Raw genomic sequence first — 21,859 nt, 5'->3', positions numbered from 1 at the left:
TTTATTTTACTATTTCTCAGTGTGTGGGTGAGAGAGAGAATTTTTAAACATAAAAAGTTTTTTTAAAAAGAAAGAGTCAAGACTTGATTTTAAAGTAAAAATGTCTACTGGATTTAGGGGTGTGGTATCACCTCCCCCTGAGTAAGAGGAGTTGGGAAGTATTAAAGGGAGGATATGAAGTGGAACATGCTTCCACAACTCCCATCCATTCACCAGGCATTCCGCAGATGCTCTGGTCTAAAGCTAAGCCTCTTGCTATAAAAGGTACATTTGTGTTTGGTGAGGATGAATAGACACAGGGAATCTCTGGCCTAAAGCCGGAAGACCCTGAATCCAAATGAACACAGCAGCAAATTCAACACAGATCCCTGAAAAATCACAGCTTCCACTTTGCAGGATAAGCAAAGTTGCCAAAATCGCCTGGGGTATGTATTAAAAAATGGCAGATTCACAGGGTCGGCCCTGGATCGACAACTCAATCTCTGGGTCTGGGCTCCAGGAAGCAGCACTTTAACAATCTCCCCAGGTGATTCTGATGCCCTCTGAAATTTGAGAATTACTGGGTTAGGATAATGGGGCCCTGGTGTCTTCTTGCAGCGAAGCTGATTCTAGAGCTCCACCTTGTGGCCCAAACACTAGAAAGCAACTTTGCCAGAATTCTTGACTTCCTTACAGCGCTAATTTAACTAATTGACAACCGTTCAAAGCCCTGCAAGAACCCTTACAACCTCCTCTAAGGGTTTATTCTCTACAGATGACATTTTGATCCATGCTATTACACTCAGGGAGTTAATGAAAACATTACCAGAGAGCTAGTTTTGAAAATACATACTATTTGGGGATGAGTGTAACACTGCACTCACTCACTATTTACTGAAGGTCATAACTTCTAAGCATTGTGCTAGGCAACAGATATAAAACATGGCCCTGTCTTTAAAAATCCACAGAAAAACATGAAAAGTTAATAGTACAGATTAAGACAAGTGCTTCCTTTCTGAGAAGCAATTCCTGAGCACTAGAAAGAAAAGACATAATCTTTTATCTGGAGATAAAACATAGTCATAGTAAAGATAATCAATGATGGCAAAAACGGTGACTAAAAGAGTCGGACACGACTGAGCGACTTCACTTCACTAAGACATGCAACATGAATGACACAGACCCTAAGCACTTTACAGAGGCTCTGGATAGAGTGATCCTTTCTGCCAGAAGCGAGGGAAAGCTTCATGCATTCAACACGTACTCTGCGCCAAAACTGGGCTAGGTGCTGGGGACACAGCGAGTGAAAAAAGGAAGGACGCTTTAAGAGAATGTAACAGGGAGATACAGCAAGCAGGTCTGCACTGATGGGCTTCCATTTGATCTTGGACCTTGAAGGGTAACTAGAATTTGAATAGGAAAAGAAAAGATAAATTCTCCTTTACATGTATTTGTATGTAGAGGACAAGCTACAAGGGGAAAAGGGACACTGGCACCAAAGAAGGGGTTGACTGCTTGCTTAACAAGTTTTCATTTTGTCCATAAACTAGGTCATCCATTCAATTACTCAAATAAAAAATCTTTTTTCTTGGAGCATCCCACATTACTGGTTCTGGGGAATATGGCCATAAACAAAGATAAGAAGCAGCCTCTAGAGCTCCTGGGTGGGGGAATGGCAGAAGTAAGTTTAAGGACACGTGCTGTGTGCCAGAAGCAAGAGCAAGTTAAGAAGCCAGCCAACACCTTAGAAGTCGGCCCCTTGTGGAAAGAGTAATATGGGCCTGAAATAGGGCAGAGGCTTCAAGAACTGAGAGAAGTGGCCAGCACTAACACAGAGCAAGGCTGGTTATGGCACAGGGAGTAAGAAACAGAAGAGGCATAGGGGACTCTGGGATTTCAGCCAGTATCATTACAAGAGTGATGATGACATTAACAAAAATAAAGAACTTAAGGAAGGAATACAGTTTTACGGAAAAAACAAGCTTTTATTATGGGTTTCAATAGATGGAACATTTGCCTGAGCACTGGATATGTTCATATAAAAAGTAAAGATGAGTGAGTGGGAGAGAAGAGAGAGAAAGCAGAGCATGAATGATTTTTTTTCCAGCCTTTGAAGCTGAACTCTTGGGCTCTATTTTCCCACAACACTATGAGCAGCCCTCAAAGGCAATGTGGCAGAGACTGCCCGGCTGTTCAGAAGACAGAGTTGCACTTAATTTGGTCTCAACAGAAGTAGGATTGGCACAGGCCCAGAGAACAGATATTTAGGCCCCAAAGCCAGGTGAATTACTAAGAGCAAGCAAGTCCTTTTTGACAGCAGGAATTTGCATTTATTGCCCATTTATACAACACGTAGAAGCACCAGCTTATGAAGTAAGTCTACAGGAATTCCTGGCTTGCCCTAGTTTTATTACTGAGTGGGAAAGAACCACTCTCTTTATTATCCTTGTCAAAGCAAGACATTGTTACCTGTCACATAACTAATAGTTCCTGACAAAAACTGACAGAAACTATAAAGACACGAGAAAGGAGAGAGGTAGGTGAGTGAGCAGACAGCTAACACAGGCAATGAAAATGGTGAGACAAGGAGAGTAACAGCTGGGGACACTTCACTTTTCCTTAATGCTTTGGATGTTCAAGGAGCTCAGTTCTGAAAACTGCAATAGACCAACCAAGACATCATAACTGGGACATTGGCAGTGATAAAGGAGAGGATGGTTGTGAAAAGATTCCAGCAGAAACAATTTACATGAAATGAATGAAACTTCATCCAAACCTGCAATTATACTTCTATATGTGAAGTTTTTTGTTATCCAGTCATTATACTCAAGTTACCTACCCAGGGTCCACTCATTTGCACTAAAATCCCCAAAGCAAACCTTCAAATTCCAAAGATGACAGGGTCAGGGAAGTAATATAGATGAAAGGAAACAACCTGGGTTAAGACATGAAGGAGTGGTGGAACCTGTAACACTTCCTACAGGTTTTAAGAGGAACCCGTGCGTGATTCAGCTTCGGCTGTTGCCACATGAGAATAAAGGTCCAATGATTTCAGGTCTTTTGACTTTTTTTAAGAGATATTAGAAATTTTTGATTTTTTTCTGTGTAATTTTCTAAACACTATTACATCATGTAGGTCAAATAAAACATCCCTGTGGGTTGAATATGGCCTATGGGCAACTAGTTTACAACTTCTGTTCTAAAACTTTACAAAGAAAAATTAATAGCATGTTCAGATTTCCAGGGTTAAGAGAGCAAAAAACTTGGAAAGTCGTGTGCAAACTGGGGCTGGGCCATAAGACAGTGAAAAGTGAGGCAGAAAGTCTAAAGGATTCAGACTTTAGAGTTGGATAGGTCTGTATTAGAAAAATTTGAGATGAATTTTGACAAAGTTTTATATCAAGGAAGCACAGATGAAAGAAAACTAGGATATACAGGGTCCCTAATTGATTTAAAGGGGGGAAGGAAATAATACACATATACACACGTTATTTCACCTCTCTGTATGTACCCTGACTTCTTTATCATTAAAATAGGAATATGAAATGTTGTGAAGTAATTAGCCTCCAACTAATAAAAAATAAAAAAATTAAAAAAAAATAAAATAAAATAGGAATAACAGAATCGATTTAATAAGGCTGTCATAGGATTAAATAAGGAATTATTCATATAACTGTCATTATCCCCAGCAAGTCATGTTTAATATATGTTAGCTATTATTTATTATTATGAGGCACTGAGAGGTAAAGTAACATGCTCAAGATCCCATGGCCATTAAGGTATACTGCCTGGCTTTGTATCCAGGATGTACTTCAGATCCTACTCTCTAAACCATCAAGCTCTTCAGCCTCCACATTTAAAATCTGTAAAATAAGTAAGTCAGATCAGAAGATAACTGAAGTCCCTTCTAAAGCTGACACTTTATTCTAAATGCCAGACCTCTAACCAGCTTATTTCAGGGCAGCAGTGGGACAAACGTGAACCTGTCCACACTCTTATGGGCCACCTGCTGAAGTGGAAAGACACAGCTCAGGCTTGGGGTAAGGCAGGAAAACCATTCTAGCATGGAACTAACCCTATGGTAAGGTAGGAAGGAAAAGGTATTCGATGTGAGACCCCTTTATTGTTCCATGGAGATATATTTGTTTCTAGGAAGCAGTGGGCCACTCAATTAGGCCCAGAACACACAGATGTACCCAAGCTACTACAAGCTGAAAGTTACTGAGAAGTCAGCTAAGGAACCACAATAGGCTCTAAATCAAGAACCTTTAGAACGCTGAGCGACTCATCCCCTTGGAATTCAAGGGTCTCTGTGAGAACCTGGTAAAAGCTCTCCTCGTTCCTAGAAAAAAATGCCACATGTGCTCACTCAGATACACAAGCACACAGCTTTTTACCTGCAATTACAAGGGGTTCACAAATTCTCGAAAATCTCTCCCTAGACATTAAAGTACCCCTGAACTAGATCATCTCTCCTGTTTGAGGCTTGTCCTTCCAGGTGATTCAGAAGTGTCCCAAGATTTGGGGGCTGGGGTTTCTAGGCAGCTGTGTTAGGAGACAAATCATCCATTGCAACACAGCATAATTAATCCCGCATGGAAAAGACAAAGGGCTGTCTCTTTTTCCCCATACCAACTTGTACTGAGAAAGTTCAAACAGAAAAGATCCGCACTTTAATCCCCAAACACTAGAGGATGTGGAGAACAGGACCCCAAGAATATTTCATAGCTTTTCTCTGCCTCGTATCCATAAAATCACATAGAACCTTAGAAAAGACGAAAGAAACAGGTAAAAACATCCTAGTCTCTGCTGCATTGTGCTCTCCCTTTTACTCCAAGAAAGCAACCAGTCAAGAATGCCAATTAGCTTTACTAGATGACTTCTCCCACATGGGCTTTGAAAACTACAGGTTACCAAAGAAACCACATAACCTTACGCATAAATGAAGTAGTCAAAACTAGAACATAGTACTTTCCCCCATAAGACTTGTAACAGTTTATGTGTTAATGAAGGACGATTAATGAAGGACTACGTGTTAATGAGATATATGTGGTCTTGTACAGTTGACAGGTTTATAAATCAGTGTAGCCTTTCTTGGTGATGGGAAAATTTGACAATTTTTATTTTAAAATGATGTAAAAACATCCATTCTTTGTTTGATGCAGCAATTACCTAGATATTTTGCAAAGGTAGGCCAAATATGTGTGACCGGGTCAGTGAAACATAGTTTATCCCGGCCCAATAGGAAACAAGAAGTCTGGTTGTTGGGTATATCACATGAATGGAATACCAAGTAGCCATCAACAGAATATGTTAGATCTGTTACGTGCTGATGTGAAAAAAGCTGCAAGACATATTATTAATCGAAAAAAAAAGCTGAAAACAAGGTATTATTATGTGGTCCTTTTAGTTTAAATTCTTCTAAGGATATGTATTCTTTATGCTAGTTATATGCATTAAACTTTGTTCTTGACAGATACCTAAGAAACTGTTCACTGTAGTTATTTTTGGAGAAAGTGACTAGAGACCAGCAAAGAGAAGAACTGTACTGACACAAAGCATTTAAAAAACACAAGCAACAAAGATCGGCTTGAGATAGGATCTTCTTTTTATCTTTTTCTTTACGTTTGTCTGGATACAGACCCTAAATTTAGTAAGTGTTACTATAAAAATATAGCAGAAATCTCACTTAGAATTTTTTTTTAAAGAGAAAGAAGCCATGTTTAGTGAAGGGATAAGTAGAAAGGGAAGGAGGGCCCAAATACAATGCACAGTAGGAAGCTGGTGGAGGAAACTCGGGAGAAGCATTAACATTCAACCGCCCTCTTCTCTCAAGACACTGCTGCCATCACGAGCTTCTCAAGCTTCCCACTGGGGATGAATAGCTCAGGCCTCACTCCCGTCGCCAGCCATTCATTCTCAGCACAGGAGATAGCAGGCTGGGAGAAAGCTGGCATCGTTATTCCAAATTCTGCCTTTTGTGATATGGACAAGGCAGAACAGTTGCTCCTGAAGAGCGCAAAGTGGAGAGAATGCTAAAGCTAAACACAGGAGACTGTCTTCGTGGCAGAGGACAGGCCTCCCTAAGCACACGGTGCAAAGGCACCACAGCGGTCCTGCCACTACACGCATTCCCGTCACATGGAAAAGGAAGAGCCAGGTGCACATGCAACGGAGAGCAGGGGAAATCTCTGCTGCCTGACGGAGCCTCAGGGATGCCCGCTCAACACCAGGGATCCCCTTCTGGGATCCCACAGTTCCAACCTCATCAGACTGCCCCATGGAGAGAATTAGCTAGGACTGAAAAATCACCAAGGAAGATAATCCTCTGTACTTAATTGCCCCTTTCACCTGAGGCCCATGAAATAAACCATTACCTTGTTTACTCTGCATGATACTATTCTGCAATAGTACCTTAAAGTGGGAAGTTACTGCCATGTGGAATTTTCAGAAGAGCTAGCAATGCATGCGAATCTTTCATAAAGCAAGGTTTGGCTTTATGTGCCATAAAAGGTCATAGGTGCCATAAAAGGTCATCTCTCCCCCGTGGGATTTAAGAAACATGAAAGAGGTTCCTACTTGCCCCATCCACATATTTCTCTTAATGATGTCTGAAATTCCCCCATAAGTGATTTCAATCATCAGCTCAGAATTGTCCTAAGTGTACTCTTTAATAGTGCAAACACAAGGGGAACACATCCCCTAACACTGCAGTGGTAGCTCTTAACCTTTACTGTTGTAGTCACTGGTCCTTTTGAGAAACTGAAAGAAAAAAAAACAAAAACAAAAACTTCCTCCTCACAAAAAACACACTTAGTTGAATACACAATATAATTTCCATGCAATTTGGGAGTTCACAGTTCTCCTGAAGTTCATATCTCCTTCAGTCTGGGGTTAAAAATCCCCAGTTCAGTAGTAATGAGTTTAATAAATCACTATAATTCCCCTTCCATGCATCTGGGGAACTGTGGACCTAAAGATAGAAGGTAGTGCTAAAGCAAGGCTTTCCCATTGCAAAGTTTGCCTAGAACTGATCCTGTCTAGAGCCCAGATTACAATTTATGACTCCTTCTTAGCAAGGAGTGTGGATATCTCACACTGCCTGCCCCTTGGGAATAGAGTTCTCCTGGTTTCAAAGAAACCAGGATACGTTAGGAGATGTCCAACTGAGATCAACTGCCAACCAGGTTCCCACAACACGTGCTGGCTGATTATATTTCTTGAGAGTTGAGGCAGGGAAAAGCGTTAACACCTTCTGAATAAAAGGAGCTCACCTCTGAGGTTTTCGAATATCCCAGAGTCCCACTCCTTCCTTTGAATTGGCTGTGGCCAATAACCTGGGCTCCACAGGGTTAAACATGACACTGTGAAAGGCTGATGGATAGTTGGCCAGGCAGAAGGGCTCTGTGAAGAGAAAAATTCTGATCAGTCCACTTCAGGCACTTCTGGGCCAATGGCAGGTAGACAAGGAGGACTGTGAAGGCAAGGAGGAGCACAGCCTTTAACAACTACCCCCGGAGGCTGGAACCCAACGCAGTACATCATCCCACTAGCATGCTTACTGACAAAGTCCCCACGAGTCCTGGCACATACCCTCTGTACACAGAAAGTCTGAAAACAGCAACTTAAACACATATGCACAAAGTTTAAGCTATAATACTGAGAAATACACATAGCACCTATTTAGATCCTGTAACAAAACAAAAATGGTCATTGTAACCAGGAAGGTAAGCTGTTTCACAGTAAGTAAAACTGAATTCCTCATGAGCTAAAAAAAATTCACACTCAATTACTGGTAGGATTATTATACCTTAATCCAAATTTAATCAGCTTTAGAAATTAAGTTTTATAACTATATAGACTTAAAATAACAGTGCAGTTGTTCCTTCTGGTAATATTGCTCCCTAAATTGAAAAGAAAATGGCTTCAGTCTAGAATTTTAAGATTTCATTTCCAATGTTGGAATTCTTCAAAAAGAAAAAAAAGAGACATCTAATACTTGAACTTCTCTTGCATCCAGCCAGCTCCTATGTATATCAACTTCCCCTAGAAACCCTGCAGCCTCTTGCATATACTAGCTGGTTCCAGGTGAGGAAGGAACCACTCTGCTGCCTGGGAGGACTCAATCCTGTGGAAGCTGTTTAGAAGCGGTAGGCGGAAAGCACTCCTCAGTCTGTGATTCCGTACAGGATGCATCACAGGCCTCTGTGTGGGGAGAGGGCATAGGGAGCGCTCCATCGTCTCAGCCAGGAGGCAGTTCAGACAAAGGAGAATTCCATCCGGGAAGCAAACCATTCCATTCAATCACAGATGCTGCTGTGGCTACCTTATCTTCCTGACCCTGAGAATAAGCTTCTCCTACAGCCTGAACCTCAGCAGTGAGCACAGACCAACATATGAAATGCTCCGCATATAGAATAAAGACTCAGAGCCTGCCAGACGAGGCAGGCAGGATGGTAACTCGGGTACAAAGCTACGGTGCTGACACAGCTGCACCCAGAGTGGGGCTGTGGGCGGCACTGAGGCTGTGCTGGAGAAAAGGGCCTTTGAAGACAGAGTGACTGAAATCTCTCTGCAGGAAATGAGCTGAAAAGGTGAATTTCCTGAAGAACTTCAGAGAAAGTCAACAAGACAAATTCTTCATTTTACATTTCAGAGATGCAAAGAAAACATTCAGAAGAGGAACTCACCCAGACAATCCCCCTTAAACAGAGTGTATCTGCTATCATTTTAAGTTTCTATACACAGTTAAGGTGAGGGTCTGTGGTTCTTCCAGCAAAACAACAACCCTGGAACTAGGATGCAACAAAGCGCACAACACCCCCATTCTCTTAAATAACCCAGAACGTGTGCATTTCAGCACCGCGCACCCACGGCCCTTGTGGCTACCCTCCACAAACGAGGCTCCACACCTTCTGTTCCTTGGGGCCACTACACAACAAGATACTGTGGTGTTTACACTCGTGCAAAGGCCCGCGGGTCACAAGTGGCTGGAAGACCACTGGCCAAGGAGCCTCACTGACTACTGGGGGGCAGCACAGGACCTCCAGAGACACACAGTTATGCCCCCGTGTGAGTTTCCTCTCCCTCTGCAGCACTTCCGCCCAGGTTCCTCAAGTCATAAACTGGATCCCTGCTGAAGCTGACGTCAAACTCTTTGAAGCACAGTCCAACTACTTTGTGCACAGGGCCCTACCTCCATGGGGGGATTCCCGGATGTCCCAGATGAGAACCCGGCCATCATCGGAGGAGCTGGCAAAAATGTTGTCATTCACAGGGCTCACTGACAAGCCATACACCGCATCTTCATGAGCGAACACATCTAAGGTCTCACTGCTGAGAGACAGAGCAGAGAGAGGCACACAGGCATACACATTCACACAAAAATAGTGCAGAGTCCCAGCCCTCTAGTTCCTAAAATGAAGCTTTTCATTTCCAGGAGAAAATCAACCCAGCTAAACCCCAAGGATATTACATTTACTAAAAAGTAAAAAGTAGTATTCAACTTTCAGGTTAAAAGAAAAAGGTATTATTAAAGAGACAAGACCTCACAAGAAGATTGTTTTTTGCACTAACTGAGCGTATTTAAAAGTGACTCAAGGGAATTCCCTGGCAGTCCAGTGGTCAGGACTTGAGGCTTTCACACTGCCAGGGCCCAGGTTCAATCCCTGGTTGTGGAACTAAGATCCCCACTGTACTCCTCCCCACCACGTGCCCGCCAAAAAAAAGTGACTCGACATATGAGTTTCATGTTTTGACTTACTATAGAATGCATCTGCTTGTGTACAGACTTGGGGAGTGGTGCTGGATTTCCAAGAAGTGAGGGCAAACAATAAAGCAGCCCTGATGCCAGCAAGGGAAGAAGAGGAATTCCTGATGTCTGGCATGTGACAAAATACCTGGCCCCAAAGCCAGGCTGCCTCAGTTCAGATCCTAACATCACTTGACCTTAAGTTACCTAACATCTCCATGCCTCAGTTTCCTAATTGAGATCATAACAGCATTGCCTCATAAAATTACTGTGAGGGTTAAGTGTTTCCTTCCCTTCTAACCTCTCTAACCTCACCCTTTAAAATTTCACCAGGAAACTATAATTTTATATCAACTTTGTATATCTTTTTATAAATCAAAATTTAATTTGAAAACTATTACTGAAATCTTTTTTTTCAGCAAAAGACAGTTGATTTTATGCTATTTACTTCAAAAAAAGAAGAACTATTTTGGTCTAAAGAGATATCTGCCTTTCTTCATATGAAAAACAGAGTTAATCACTTTCACATATCAACAATCTATTTACCTTTCAACATCATGGAGGATAACTTGCTCATCATTTCCTGTAAGGGAAAAAGCAGACATTTGACAATTCCTGCAAAGTGGTCCCATTCATATTACAATTCAGTATGTTAAAGATTTCAGGGAAAACAAATGGACAAAGTCAGTGTTAATAAAAATTAAGAGTGCTAATTAGAAGAAAGTTTATAAAAATCATTAAGGATAGAATATACTTATAGAGAATTTTAAAAAACGTAATAGCAACTAAAAATAACAAAAAGCAATCTCCAAAATGCATTATCCAATGAATGATTAAAAAAACAAAAACAAAACAATGGCTCTTCAGGAAAAGAGTAAGTGATTATTGGCAAATCAATCAACTATTCCAAGCTAGTGTTGTTTTTTTTTTTTTTAAAAAACAAAACATTCATTTTATCCATGAGACCTGGAATAATATCTGTAACTTTTCCATGTCTCAGGAAAATAGGAATAGTTGTGTCTACTTCATAGTAATTGTGAAGATAAAAGTGTTAAAGCATTCAGATTAGAACTAGGCCCCCCCAACAAATATTTGCTACTATTCACATCTTCATCATCTTTTCAAAGAAAACTTGTATAACCAATGAGTAAGGAGATACTGGTAGCAGAAATCACAGAAGGACACTACAGTAGTCTAGGCCAAAAATGAGAACCTCAATCAGAGCAGTAGGTACAGCAACAGAACAGAAACTAAAGGATGAATATGAGGCTTTCAAAATATTAATAGCTGGTGACTTACAAGATGTAAAAATGACAGAAAGGCACGTTTGACACTGAATTTGAGATTTCTATTAGATTGAACCATGTTAAATTGTCATTTTTATAGATTGAAAATGCTTCAATGTCAGCAGTTCCTTAAAAGTTAAACCTAAAAATTTAGATAAATACTTGAATGGTGATAATAACTGAGAAAGGGAATCCATGAAACAAGAGGAAATATTTGTGCAGGTGAGAAGAACTAAAATCTTAGTTTTAGATCTGCTGCATTTAAACTACATTTGGAACACAAGGTAGATATCCAGTGGGGAAATCTGCAGTGCAGAAGAGAAAGTGTTAGTCGCTCAATCGTGCCTGACTCCTTGTGATCCCATGGATTGTAGCCTGCCAGGTTCCTCTGTCCATGGAACTCTCCAGCCAAGAATACTGGAGTGGGTTGCCAGTCCCTTCTCCAGGGCAACCAAGGAACGGAATGCAGGTCTCCTGCATTGCAGGAAGATTCTTTACCGTTTGAGCTACCATGCAAGCAGAAGAGAGGTTAGGCCTAGAAATGTAGTGGTCAGAGAGGAGTGTGATTAATGGATGCCATCAAGAGGCTGGCTTGCCGGCAAGCCATTCCAGTTATACCCCAACATAACATGTTTTCATGGAGCCACTAATGGGTCATAATACCGACTGGAATCACAACCTTTAAAATCTTTAAAAACAAAATAGAATAGAAAAAGAAAAATCAGAGTGAGTCACACATAGTAAAATTAAGTACTCTTTCTAATATGTGTCTGTGTACCAGACTGCAATGTGAAGTTTTCTACCGAAAAAGATAGAAACAAGAGCAAAAGAGAGAAAGGACAGACAGACATTAGTCTGATATGTGTATCTAATCTGCTATCATACAGAGAAGACAAGCTATAGGAAACCAATATTTCCACAACTCAATAGGCTGAAGGAAAGAAAATTAGAAGTAATTTTAGCACTCCTTTATCTGAAATCCCAGCCACAGTCAATTTCCCAAGGGGAAATCACCCTTCTGCTCACCTCCAGAGAATACTTTGGTGTTCCCACTGTTGAAAGCCAGGCAAAAAATGTTGGAATGATGCTCTCCTTTCAGCTGTATGGGCTTAACTCTGGAGTGGATAGCTTGTTCCATGTGCCATAGTAGAACCCGGCGATCATCTCCTCCTTGAGAGGGGAGCAAGAATCTAGGGTTAGAACAGCTGGTGTTTCAAGGCTGACGTTTCATTTCGCCAGCCTGAATCCCATACCTTTCAAAACTGCATCTCCCCACCTCCGTGAGACTCTGATGAGGCACATAAACCCAGGACTCTACCCCATTAATCATCAGTGGACATGTGACCTCTAAGTCACTCACTTTTCCCCAGGAATTACATCTTGAACAGACACACAGAAATTCCTGAATTTCCAGAGACCCAGTCATTTACACATTTCTTCATCTGCTACCTAAAATTCTTCCACTAATGTTCCCCCACTTTTTTCTGGTCTAGCAGAACCTGAGTTGCTTTCTACTGCTTGCAATCAAAGAACGCTAAAGAAATTTCCCCAAAATTTAAAGCGTAATAGTTTCCAAAGCACTCTCTTTGATGAGATATCATTAACTATGGGACACCAGACAAAGGATAACTGAGGAATTGCCTGTCACAGCAGCAGGATCAAGACAGAACTTGGCTCTCATGAAGCTCAGTCCAGCTCTTTCCTCTGCACAACTCTCTACAGTCTGAGTAGAATGAGCAATATTCTACTGCATGGGCCAGCTCCTAGAGAATGAGAAGATACATGTTCTACATATTCTTTATTTTTGCAAATGCATTATACATGTCTGGAAGGATGAACAATGGACTGTTAAAAAGGGTTTACTACTTCCAGTGAGTAGGATTAAAAGAGAGGTAGAATACATGTTAGAAAGCTTTTACTTTTATAGATTTGGCACGGCTTGACTTTTTATAATAAGCCTATATTCAATTCCTAATAAAAATGTAACTTACAACAGGGCAGAAAAATAGTAAGTTCTATACTTCTGCCTCCTCTTCTCCATTCAATATAATAGCTACAAACTGTATCACAATCATACAAGAGTGTACCACTAGATGCAACCACTGAATCAGTAAGTCTATAAGAACTAACACAGAAAGATGACCAAAGGTCTCTGTCAGGGGAAAAACACAAAGTGTAAAACAGTATGCATACCAACATCCTTTTGTGTAAAACAAATTTTTAAAAAGCTCCATGACAGCAGGAACCTTGTCAGCTTTGTTCACTGCAGAATTTCTAGCACCTAAGTGAATGCCCCAAAGAGTAGACACTGACTTAACATGCTTATGCTTGCACGTCTATGCCTGTATTTGAATATCTAGATGACTGTACAAGAAGTTGTTTTCAGTGGACACCACTTCTAGGCTAGAGCTGCTGGGAGACTTTTCATTGTGATAAAATATATATAACAGAAAATGCAGAATTTTAATCATTTATGAGTGTACAATTCAGTGTCATTAGGTATATTTGCAGTGTTGTGCAAACATCACCATTATCCATCTCCAGAACTTTTACATCATCTCAAACTAAAATTCTGCACCCAATAAACGATATCTCTTCCCAATGCTCAGTAACCATCATTTTACTTTCTACCTCTATGAATCTGATTACTCTAGGTACTCCCATATAAATGGAATCATATAATATCTGTCCCTTTGTGTCTGGCTTATTCACTTAGCATAACATCTTGAAGGTTCATCCATATGGTAGCACATATCAGAATTTCATTCTTTGTAAGGCTGAGTAATATTTCATTACACACATACCATAATTTTTTTTAAGTTCATTCATCCATCTATAGATATTTAGATTGTTTCCACCTTTTGGCTATTGTGCATAGCATTGCTAAGAGCATATGGATGTATAAATATTTGTTCAAGCCCCTACTTTCTGTTCTTTGGTTATATACTGTAGGTAAATCATTATGTTTTAATTATTACTTTATACCTTCCTTTACTACTTGACATTTTGCCATAAACATATTTCCTCTTTTAGTTAAAAAAAAAAAAGAGTAGAAAATATAGTAGCCAAATCAAACTTATTCTCCCTCCTCTAGAAAGAAGCTGCCTTCATTCCCTGAGTTCCTTTGTTTCTTGGGATTCTTCTTCCTTCCATTGTTGGTCAAAATCAAGTTGTGTCCTCTTCCAAAGTATTTCATTTGTCTACCAGAATGATCCCTTAACTAAGACCCACGATGTTCTTTGTTTATGATTTGCCTAATTCAACTAGGCTGGCCTGGGATGGTTATTTAAATTCCATCTCTCTTATAAAGTCATGAAAATAAAGTTTGGGGTTTTGTTTGCTTTATTTTAATGAAAAATGGCATAAAGGGGTTTTCCTCCCTATTCATAGATTTGGACAAGCCATGGGCACTTTAGTTCTACATAGTTTCTACTCTTTCTGTTTTCCCCCACCACTTGAGGCCACAGGTCAGGGACTTGGCACTGTTTTTGCTACTTTGTATCTTAGAGAAATATTTTTCTGTGCCCACTTCTCTATCAAAAGTGCAAATTAAAAGATAAAGAGGCCCACATATTTCTTCCACATACTCATGTTTCTAATCTAATCTCTCTGATCAAATACATACCTCGGATCGTAATAGCTCTACTCTCATGGGTTTTATGAACTATAAAGTCGACTACAAGAGGAGTTAAGTAACTTGCCAAGGTAACAACAGTAAATAAAGTGGTTGGTTAAGTCACGATTCAAAGGGCTTCCCTGGTGGTTCAGCTGGTAAAGAATCCACCTGCAATGCCGGAGACCTGGGTTCGATCCCTGGGTTGGGAAGATCCCCTGGAGAAGGGAACAGCTACCCACTCCAGTACTCTGGCCTGGAGAATTCCATGAACTGTACAGTCCACGGGGTCACAAGGAATCAGACAGGACTGAGCGACTTTCACTTTCACTTTCAAGATTCAAAAGGAAATAGTTAAAAGACTCCATAGTCCTCATTTTCTTAACCACTATTCTAGCTTGTTTGCATTACAAAACGAAAAACAAACCATAACCAACAAAGCAAATTCAGTTGATGGACAACTGAAGGGATTCTCTGCCTTGGTAGCACAACTCAAAACCCAGTAGGTAAGAATAAAACAAAGGACCACAGGAATAAAAACAGAAATCAACTTAACTGGAGTTGAACAGAGGGAGCAGAGACAGGGACCAAGAAGGGACTGCCTGAAATGATAAAGATTCTAGTAGCAACACACGAAACTGATCATGGCTTATTTTGAAGAATACACGAGAATTTTTACAAATCAATTTTGAAAACCAGTAGGAAAAGAGGCAAACATGACAACTCACAGAAAAGGAAAATCAAATGGCAAACAGATATTATAGAGGATCTCAACCTCTATAGTAATGAGAGAAATATAAGTTATAGATCTCTTCTTTCAAAATGGCACAAAGAAACGTACAAGAATGTCCACTGCCTCACTGTTCATAATAGCAAAGAAAAAAATAGATAACATAAATATCCATCGATATATAAACAATAAAAACAATTAGGATGAAAATACAAATGAAATCTAAGCTCAGTGGAACCACTACACAGCATTTAAAATGAGCTAGGTACATGTACCAAAGTGAATAAACTTTGAAAACCTAATTTTAATAAAAACAGGTTTCAGAAGGATATGTAAAGGAAAACATTAAGTATATATAAATATGCAAAACGCTACCATATTATTTAAGAATAAACACAAACAGTAAAAGGGGACCTCAAATGTATGTGTAAAATTTTCTTTTTTAAAAAACTAAGATTAGAAGCAAATTTACCAACGAACCAATACACTGTCAAATTCATTATCTCTCTTCCTATTTAAATATTGCATGACACTATTATATCTTTTAGGTATAGTAATGGTATTGTGGTCATGTTAAAAAAGAAAAAATACTTCTTATCAGTTAAGGATGCATTCTCTAATGGGGTTAAGTGGTGAATGTCTGGAAGTTCCTTTAAAATATTCCAGAAAAAAATGGAGGTGAATAGGTGATAAAATGTTAATTGTTATAGATGGATATACTACATTTTTGTATATGCTTGCACATTATCAAAAAATTTAAAATATATATAAAGGTGTTTTTTTTTGATGTGGACAATTTTTAAAGTCTTTATTGAATTTGTTACAATATTGTATCCTTTTTTATGCTTTGGTCAGGGGGCATGTGGGATCTTAGCTCCCCAATCAGGGATCAAACTTCATCCCCTGTATTGAAAGGTGAAGACTTAATCACTGGACCACCAGGGACGTCCCTATATATATATATATATATTAATGTTAGTGATAGAAAGAGAAAATAAAACTCTCCAGGATGTGCTGAGATATCCATAGAAAAGAAATATAACTGAGGGCACCTCTGTGTTTCACTAAGATATGAATACGCAGGATGCTTGGGGCTGGTGCACTGGGATGACCCAGAGGGATGGGATGGGGAGAGAGTTGGGAGGGGGGTTCAGGATGGGGAACACATGTACACCCATGGCAGATTCATGTCAATGTATGGCAAAACCAATACAATGTTGTAAAGTAAAATAAATAAATAATTAAAAAAAAAAAAAGATATGAACAGGCAGCACAACTTCTCTCTGCCGGCAGCACCACCTCTTTTGAACTGCAGTAGCATTAAAAAAAACAAAGTTCAATAAAAAAGGAAATAATATCTACACCTATGCACTCAAAGTCATAACCATTCTCAACGAAAGAACCTTCCCCTATCACCCAGATTTATCGTTAATGCTCATTTTGGATTTAATTTTACAAAATAAATACTCGGTGATTTAACATGAATGGTTATTTGTAGAGTGCCTTGGGATCATTTAAAATGATGTGTCCTTAATACCTAAAATGATAATGGCAGCCCAAGTCCACAGGAGATTGGAATCACTGAGGCAGAAACTATCATTATGACAGGCCTGCTTCCTCTGCTTGCCCTCAAGGTCAGTGTCAGAAGATGCAAGGTGCACATTCTCCCCCACCCGGCCCCATTTCCTTAGGCAAGGTATTAAGAGCCCTGTACAAAGATAACACTTTTCAACCATGTGTTGGCAAAAAACACAAAGGATACAAACTGAACCATCATCTGAAATTGTTGGGCTGCTTTTTAGCCAGTAGAGGGAGCAGAACGGCTGTGCCCAAATTTCTGACCCCAAAAAGCTAAGGAGAGCTGATGAACCGAGGATGCGTCAGTTTAGAGCATGAAAACAGCTCTACGGTCTCCACATTTCTGTCTCTGTGAGTCATCTGGCCAGTTCAAAAAAGGCAGAGATTGATTGTCCCACCTATGTACCTTTACACAGGTTATGTAACCTCTCTAAATTATATCCTCTAATCTGCAAAACTGAGAAAATAACTCTACCTATTGTCTACAGTGTTACTGGACTTCCCTGGTGGTTCAGATGGTAAAGAATCTGCCTGCAATGTGCTTGATCCCTGGGTCGGGAAGATCCTCTGGAGAAGGGAATGGCAACCCATTCCAGTATTCTTGCTGGCAAATCCCATGGACAGAGGAGCCTGGCGGGCTACAGTCCATGGGATTGCAAAGAGTTGGACATGACTGAGGGACAAACACACGTTAGGAATAATCTGCATGAAGGGCTTGGCCCACTGCCTGATAAATAATACAGGTAGATAAATGTTAGCTAATATGTTAGCTAATTATTATGCTATTTGAACTAAAACAATAGCTAACATCAGTTAAACTTACTCTGGGTGAGGGACTATCCTAAGGGTTTTACATGTAGTGAATCTTCTAATCCTCTTAGTAACCCTATGAATCAGGTATTATCCTTATTATCCAGATGAAACTACAGAAAAACTAAGTAACCTGAAGGTACAAAGCAACCAAAATTGTGAGCTGGGATCTGAATCCAAGTAACCTGTCTCCAGAGATGGTGCTCCTTACCACTTACCACAGTGCAGCCTCTTAGTATACAGGGGCCAGTCAGCAAAGCAAATGAGAAAAACTTGCCAGATTAAATAGCAGAGGAGAGATTACACAACCTTGTTTAAAAGAAAGCCACTACTCAGCCAGAGGAGTACAGGCTTAAGTCAGCCATATCTCCCAATGTTTTCAGAGAAGACAGCACCTTGATTTTTGCAGGCTGAGCGCAGGCTTCAGTGCAGGCTGCATGCAATTAGACCACGGAGAAGTTAAAACTGGGTGATTTGTCCAAGGTCACAAAACTAGGGTCTAATGACAGTTCCTAAATTAGAGAACTCTTCCAACAATGCAAGAGAAGACTCTACACATGGACATCACCAGATGGTCAATACCGAAATCAGACTGATTATATTCTTTGCAGCCAAAGATGGAGAAACTCTACACACTCAGCAAAAACAAGACCGGGAGCTGACTGTGGCTCAGATCATGAACTCCTTGTTGCCAAATTCAGACTTAAATTGAAGAAAGTAGGGAAAATCACTAGACCATTCAGGTATGACCTAAATCGAATCCCTTAAGATTATACAGTGGAAGTGACAAATAGATTCAAGGGATTATATCTGATAGACAGAGTGCCTGAAGAACTATGGACGGAGGTTCATGACACTGTACAGGAGACAGGGATCAAGACTACCCCCAAGAAAAAGAAGGCAAACTGGCTGTCTGAGGAGCCCTTACAAATAGCTGTGAAAAGAAGACAAGCAAAAAGCAAAGGAGAAAAGGAAAGATATACTCATTTGAATGCGGAGTTCCAAAGAATAGCAAGGAGAGGTAAGAAAGTCTTCCTCAGTGATCAGTGCAAAGAAGTAGAGGAAAACAACAGAATGGGAAAGACTAGAGATCTCTTCCAGAAGATTAGAGATACCAAGGGAACATTTCATGCAAAGATGGGCACAACAAAGGACAGAAATTGTATGAACCTAACAGAAGCAGAAGTTATTAAGAAGAGGTGGCAAGAATACACAAAAGAACTATACAAAAAAGATTTTCACGACCCAAATGATCATGATGGTGGGATCACTCACCTAGAGCCAGACATCCTGTAATTCGAAGTCAAGTAGGCCTTAGGAAGCATCACTACAAACAAAGCTAGTGGAGGTGATGGAATTCCAGTTGAGCTATTTCAAATCCTAAAAGATGATGCTGTGAAAGTGCTGCCCTCAACATGCCAGCAAATTTGGAAAACTCAGCAGTGACCACAGGACTGGAAAAGGTCAGTTTTCATTCCCATCCCAAAGAAAGTCAATGCCAAAGAATGCTCAAACTACAGCACAATTGCACTCATCTCACACACTAGTAAAGTAATGCTCAAAATTCTCCAAGCCAGGCTTCAGCAATATGTGAACCGTGAACTTCCAGATGTTCAAGCTGGATGTAGAAAAGGCAGAGGAACCAGAGATCAAATTGCCAACATCCGTTGGATTATCAAAAAAGCAAGAGAGTTCCAGAAAAACATCTATTTCTGCTTTATTGACTATGCCAAAGCCTCTGACTGTGTGGATCACAACCAAGTGTGGAAAATTCTTACAGAGATGGGACTGTCAGACCACCTGACCTGCCTCTTGAGAAATCTGTATGCAGGTCAGGAAGCAGCAGTTAGAACTGGACATGTAAGAACATTACAGCATACTAACACATATATATGGAATTTAGAAAGGTGATAACGATAACCCTATATGCAAAACGGAAAAAGAGACACAGAAATACAGAACAGACTTTTGAACTCTGTGGGAGAAGGTGAGGGTGGGATGTTTCAAAAGAACAGCATGTATACTATCTATGGTGAAACAGATCACCAGCCCAGGTGGGATGCATGAGACAAGTGCTCCGGCCTGGTGCACTGGGAAGACCCAGAGGAATCGGGTGGAGAGGGAGATGGGAGGGGGGATCGGGATGGGGAATAAGTGTAAATCTATGGCTGATTCATATCAATGTATGACAAAACCCACTGAAATGTTGTGAAGTAATTAGCCTCCAACTAATAAAAAAATTAAAAAAAAAAAAAAAAAAAAGAACTGGACATGTAACAACAAGCTGGTTCCAAATCGGGAAAGGAGTAAGTCAAGGCTATATACTGTCACCCTGCTTATTTAACTTATATGCAGAGTACATCATGAGCAACGCTGGGCTGCGTGAAGCACAAGCTGGAATCAAGATTGCCGGGAGAAATATCAATAACCTCAGATAAGCAAATGACAACACCCTTATGGCAGAAAGCGAAGAACTAAAGAGTCTCTTGATGAAAGGGAAAGAGGAGAGTGAAAAAGTTGGCTTAAAACTCAACATTAAGAAAACTAAGATTATGGCATCTGATCCCATCATTTCATGGCAAATAGATGGGGAAACAGTGGACACAGTGGCAGACTATTTTTTGGGCTCCAAAATCACTGCAGATGGTGACTGCAGCCATGAAATTAAAAGACGCCTACTCCTTGGAAGGAAAGTTATGACCAACCTAGATAGCATATTAAAAAGCAGAGATATTACTTTGCCAACAAAGCCCGTCTAGTCAAAGCTATGGTTTTTCCAATAGTCATGTATGGATGTGAGAGTTGGACTGTAAAGAAAGCTGAGCGCTGAAAAACTGATGCTTTTGAACTGTGGTGCTGGAGAAGACTCTTGAGAGTCCCTTGGACTGCAAGCAGATCCAACCAGTCCATCCTAAAGGAGATCAGTCTTGAATATTCATTGGAAGGACTAATGTTGAAGCTGAAACTCCAATACTTTGGCCACCAGATGTGAAGAACTGACTCACTGGATCAATGGAAAAGACCCTGATGCTGGGGAAGATTGAAAGTTGGAGGAGAAGGGGACAACAGACGATGAGATGGTTGGATGGCATCACCGACTCAATGGACATGAGTTTGAGTAAACTCCGGGAGTTTACTCAGGGTTTACTCAGTTTACAGGGAGGCACAGCATGCTGTAGTCCATGGGGTTGCAGAGTCAGACATGACTGAGCGACTGAACTAAACTGAAATTAGGGAGAAAAAAAAATCAAATGGCAAGTGCAGGCAGGGGTGGAGAGAGAAGGTGGTATCACATGAATTTTGCTGTTCACTATAAATAAGTAGCCACAGGAGAAATACTTCTGCTATTACTCTGCTCTTATCTAGTATCTTTATCCTGAAAACTATTCCACTCATCTGCTGATTATCTCATTTTCCCACATATCCAATTAAGTAAGTAAGGCAGAAATATTATCCCCATTTTAAGCATGTGAAGAGTAAGGCACTGGTTTGCCTCAATGAAGGAAGCCTTGACTCCTAGTTTGAAACACTTTACACTAAAGGAGAAGCAGAAATTAAAGTGGCAGCAACAACTAAAGAGACAACTAGAACACTGGGAAATAAAATGGTTTCTCTAAAGTCAGATGACTAACAGCAGTGGAGTTTAATAGAATTAGGATCTTTAAATCCTAAGCCAGCACACCAATCCCTAGAAAATGTCTCTACTTCCTAAACAGAAATAGAGGGAAAAAATCCATATCAGAATCACAGAATAGAGTCCGAAGACACCCAACAGATCATCTTCTCCAATATCCCCATTCTGCCAAGGAAGAAACTAAGGCACAAAGAGGTAAACTCACCTGTCCAAAAAAACACACCACCAGTTAGAGGCAAAGTGGGATTCAAATCCAAGATGTCTGAGTCCAAAGCCCCTGTTTCTCCTAAAGTATAGTAAGCAGAGGCCACTGGATGATTTCAGACAGTAGAGAAATGACTTTAACAATAATGTATTTTAACATGTGTTAGGTGGGCTGCCGTCTCTGGGGTCGCACAGAGTCGGACACGACTGGAGCGACGTAGCAGCAGCAGCAGGGAGAAAAAACCTAGCATATTAAACCTGTGATTTCATGGAC

The 21,859-nt window shown here is 40.3% G+C and overlaps 1 protein-coding gene across 3 annotated transcripts in view; it reads right to left on the bottom strand.

Moving 5' to 3' along the window:
* Positions 1 to 21,859, bottom strand: part of DCAF5 (DDB1 and CUL4 associated factor 5) — a 91,871-nt gene that overhangs the window by 54,963 nt on the left and 15,049 nt on the right. For 2 of the 3 annotated variants that reach the window (XM_043918833.1, XM_043918835.1), the window contains exons 2-5: positions 12,043 to 12,186; positions 10,277 to 10,313; positions 9,176 to 9,315; positions 7,254 to 7,383 (exon numbers count right to left, since the gene is read on the bottom strand). In XM_043918833.1, the coding sequence (XP_043774768.1) occupies positions 7,254 to 7,383; positions 9,176 to 9,315; positions 10,277 to 10,313; positions 12,043 to 12,186 (451 nt within the window). The remainder of the gene's footprint in view (positions 1 to 7,253; positions 7,384 to 9,175; positions 9,316 to 10,276; positions 10,314 to 12,042; positions 12,187 to 21,859) is intronic. The other variant, XM_043918834.1, reaches the window with a different exon arrangement.

The sequence above is a fragment of the Cervus elaphus genome, chromosome 12 (assembly GCF_910594005.1).
Source record: "Cervus elaphus chromosome 12, mCerEla1.1, whole genome shotgun sequence".
Classification (NCBI taxonomy): Eukaryota; Metazoa; Chordata; class Mammalia; order Artiodactyla; family Cervidae; genus Cervus; species Cervus elaphus.
Note: the sequence above shows the minus strand (reverse complement) of the source record. Positions and strands in the feature narration are given on the sequence as shown.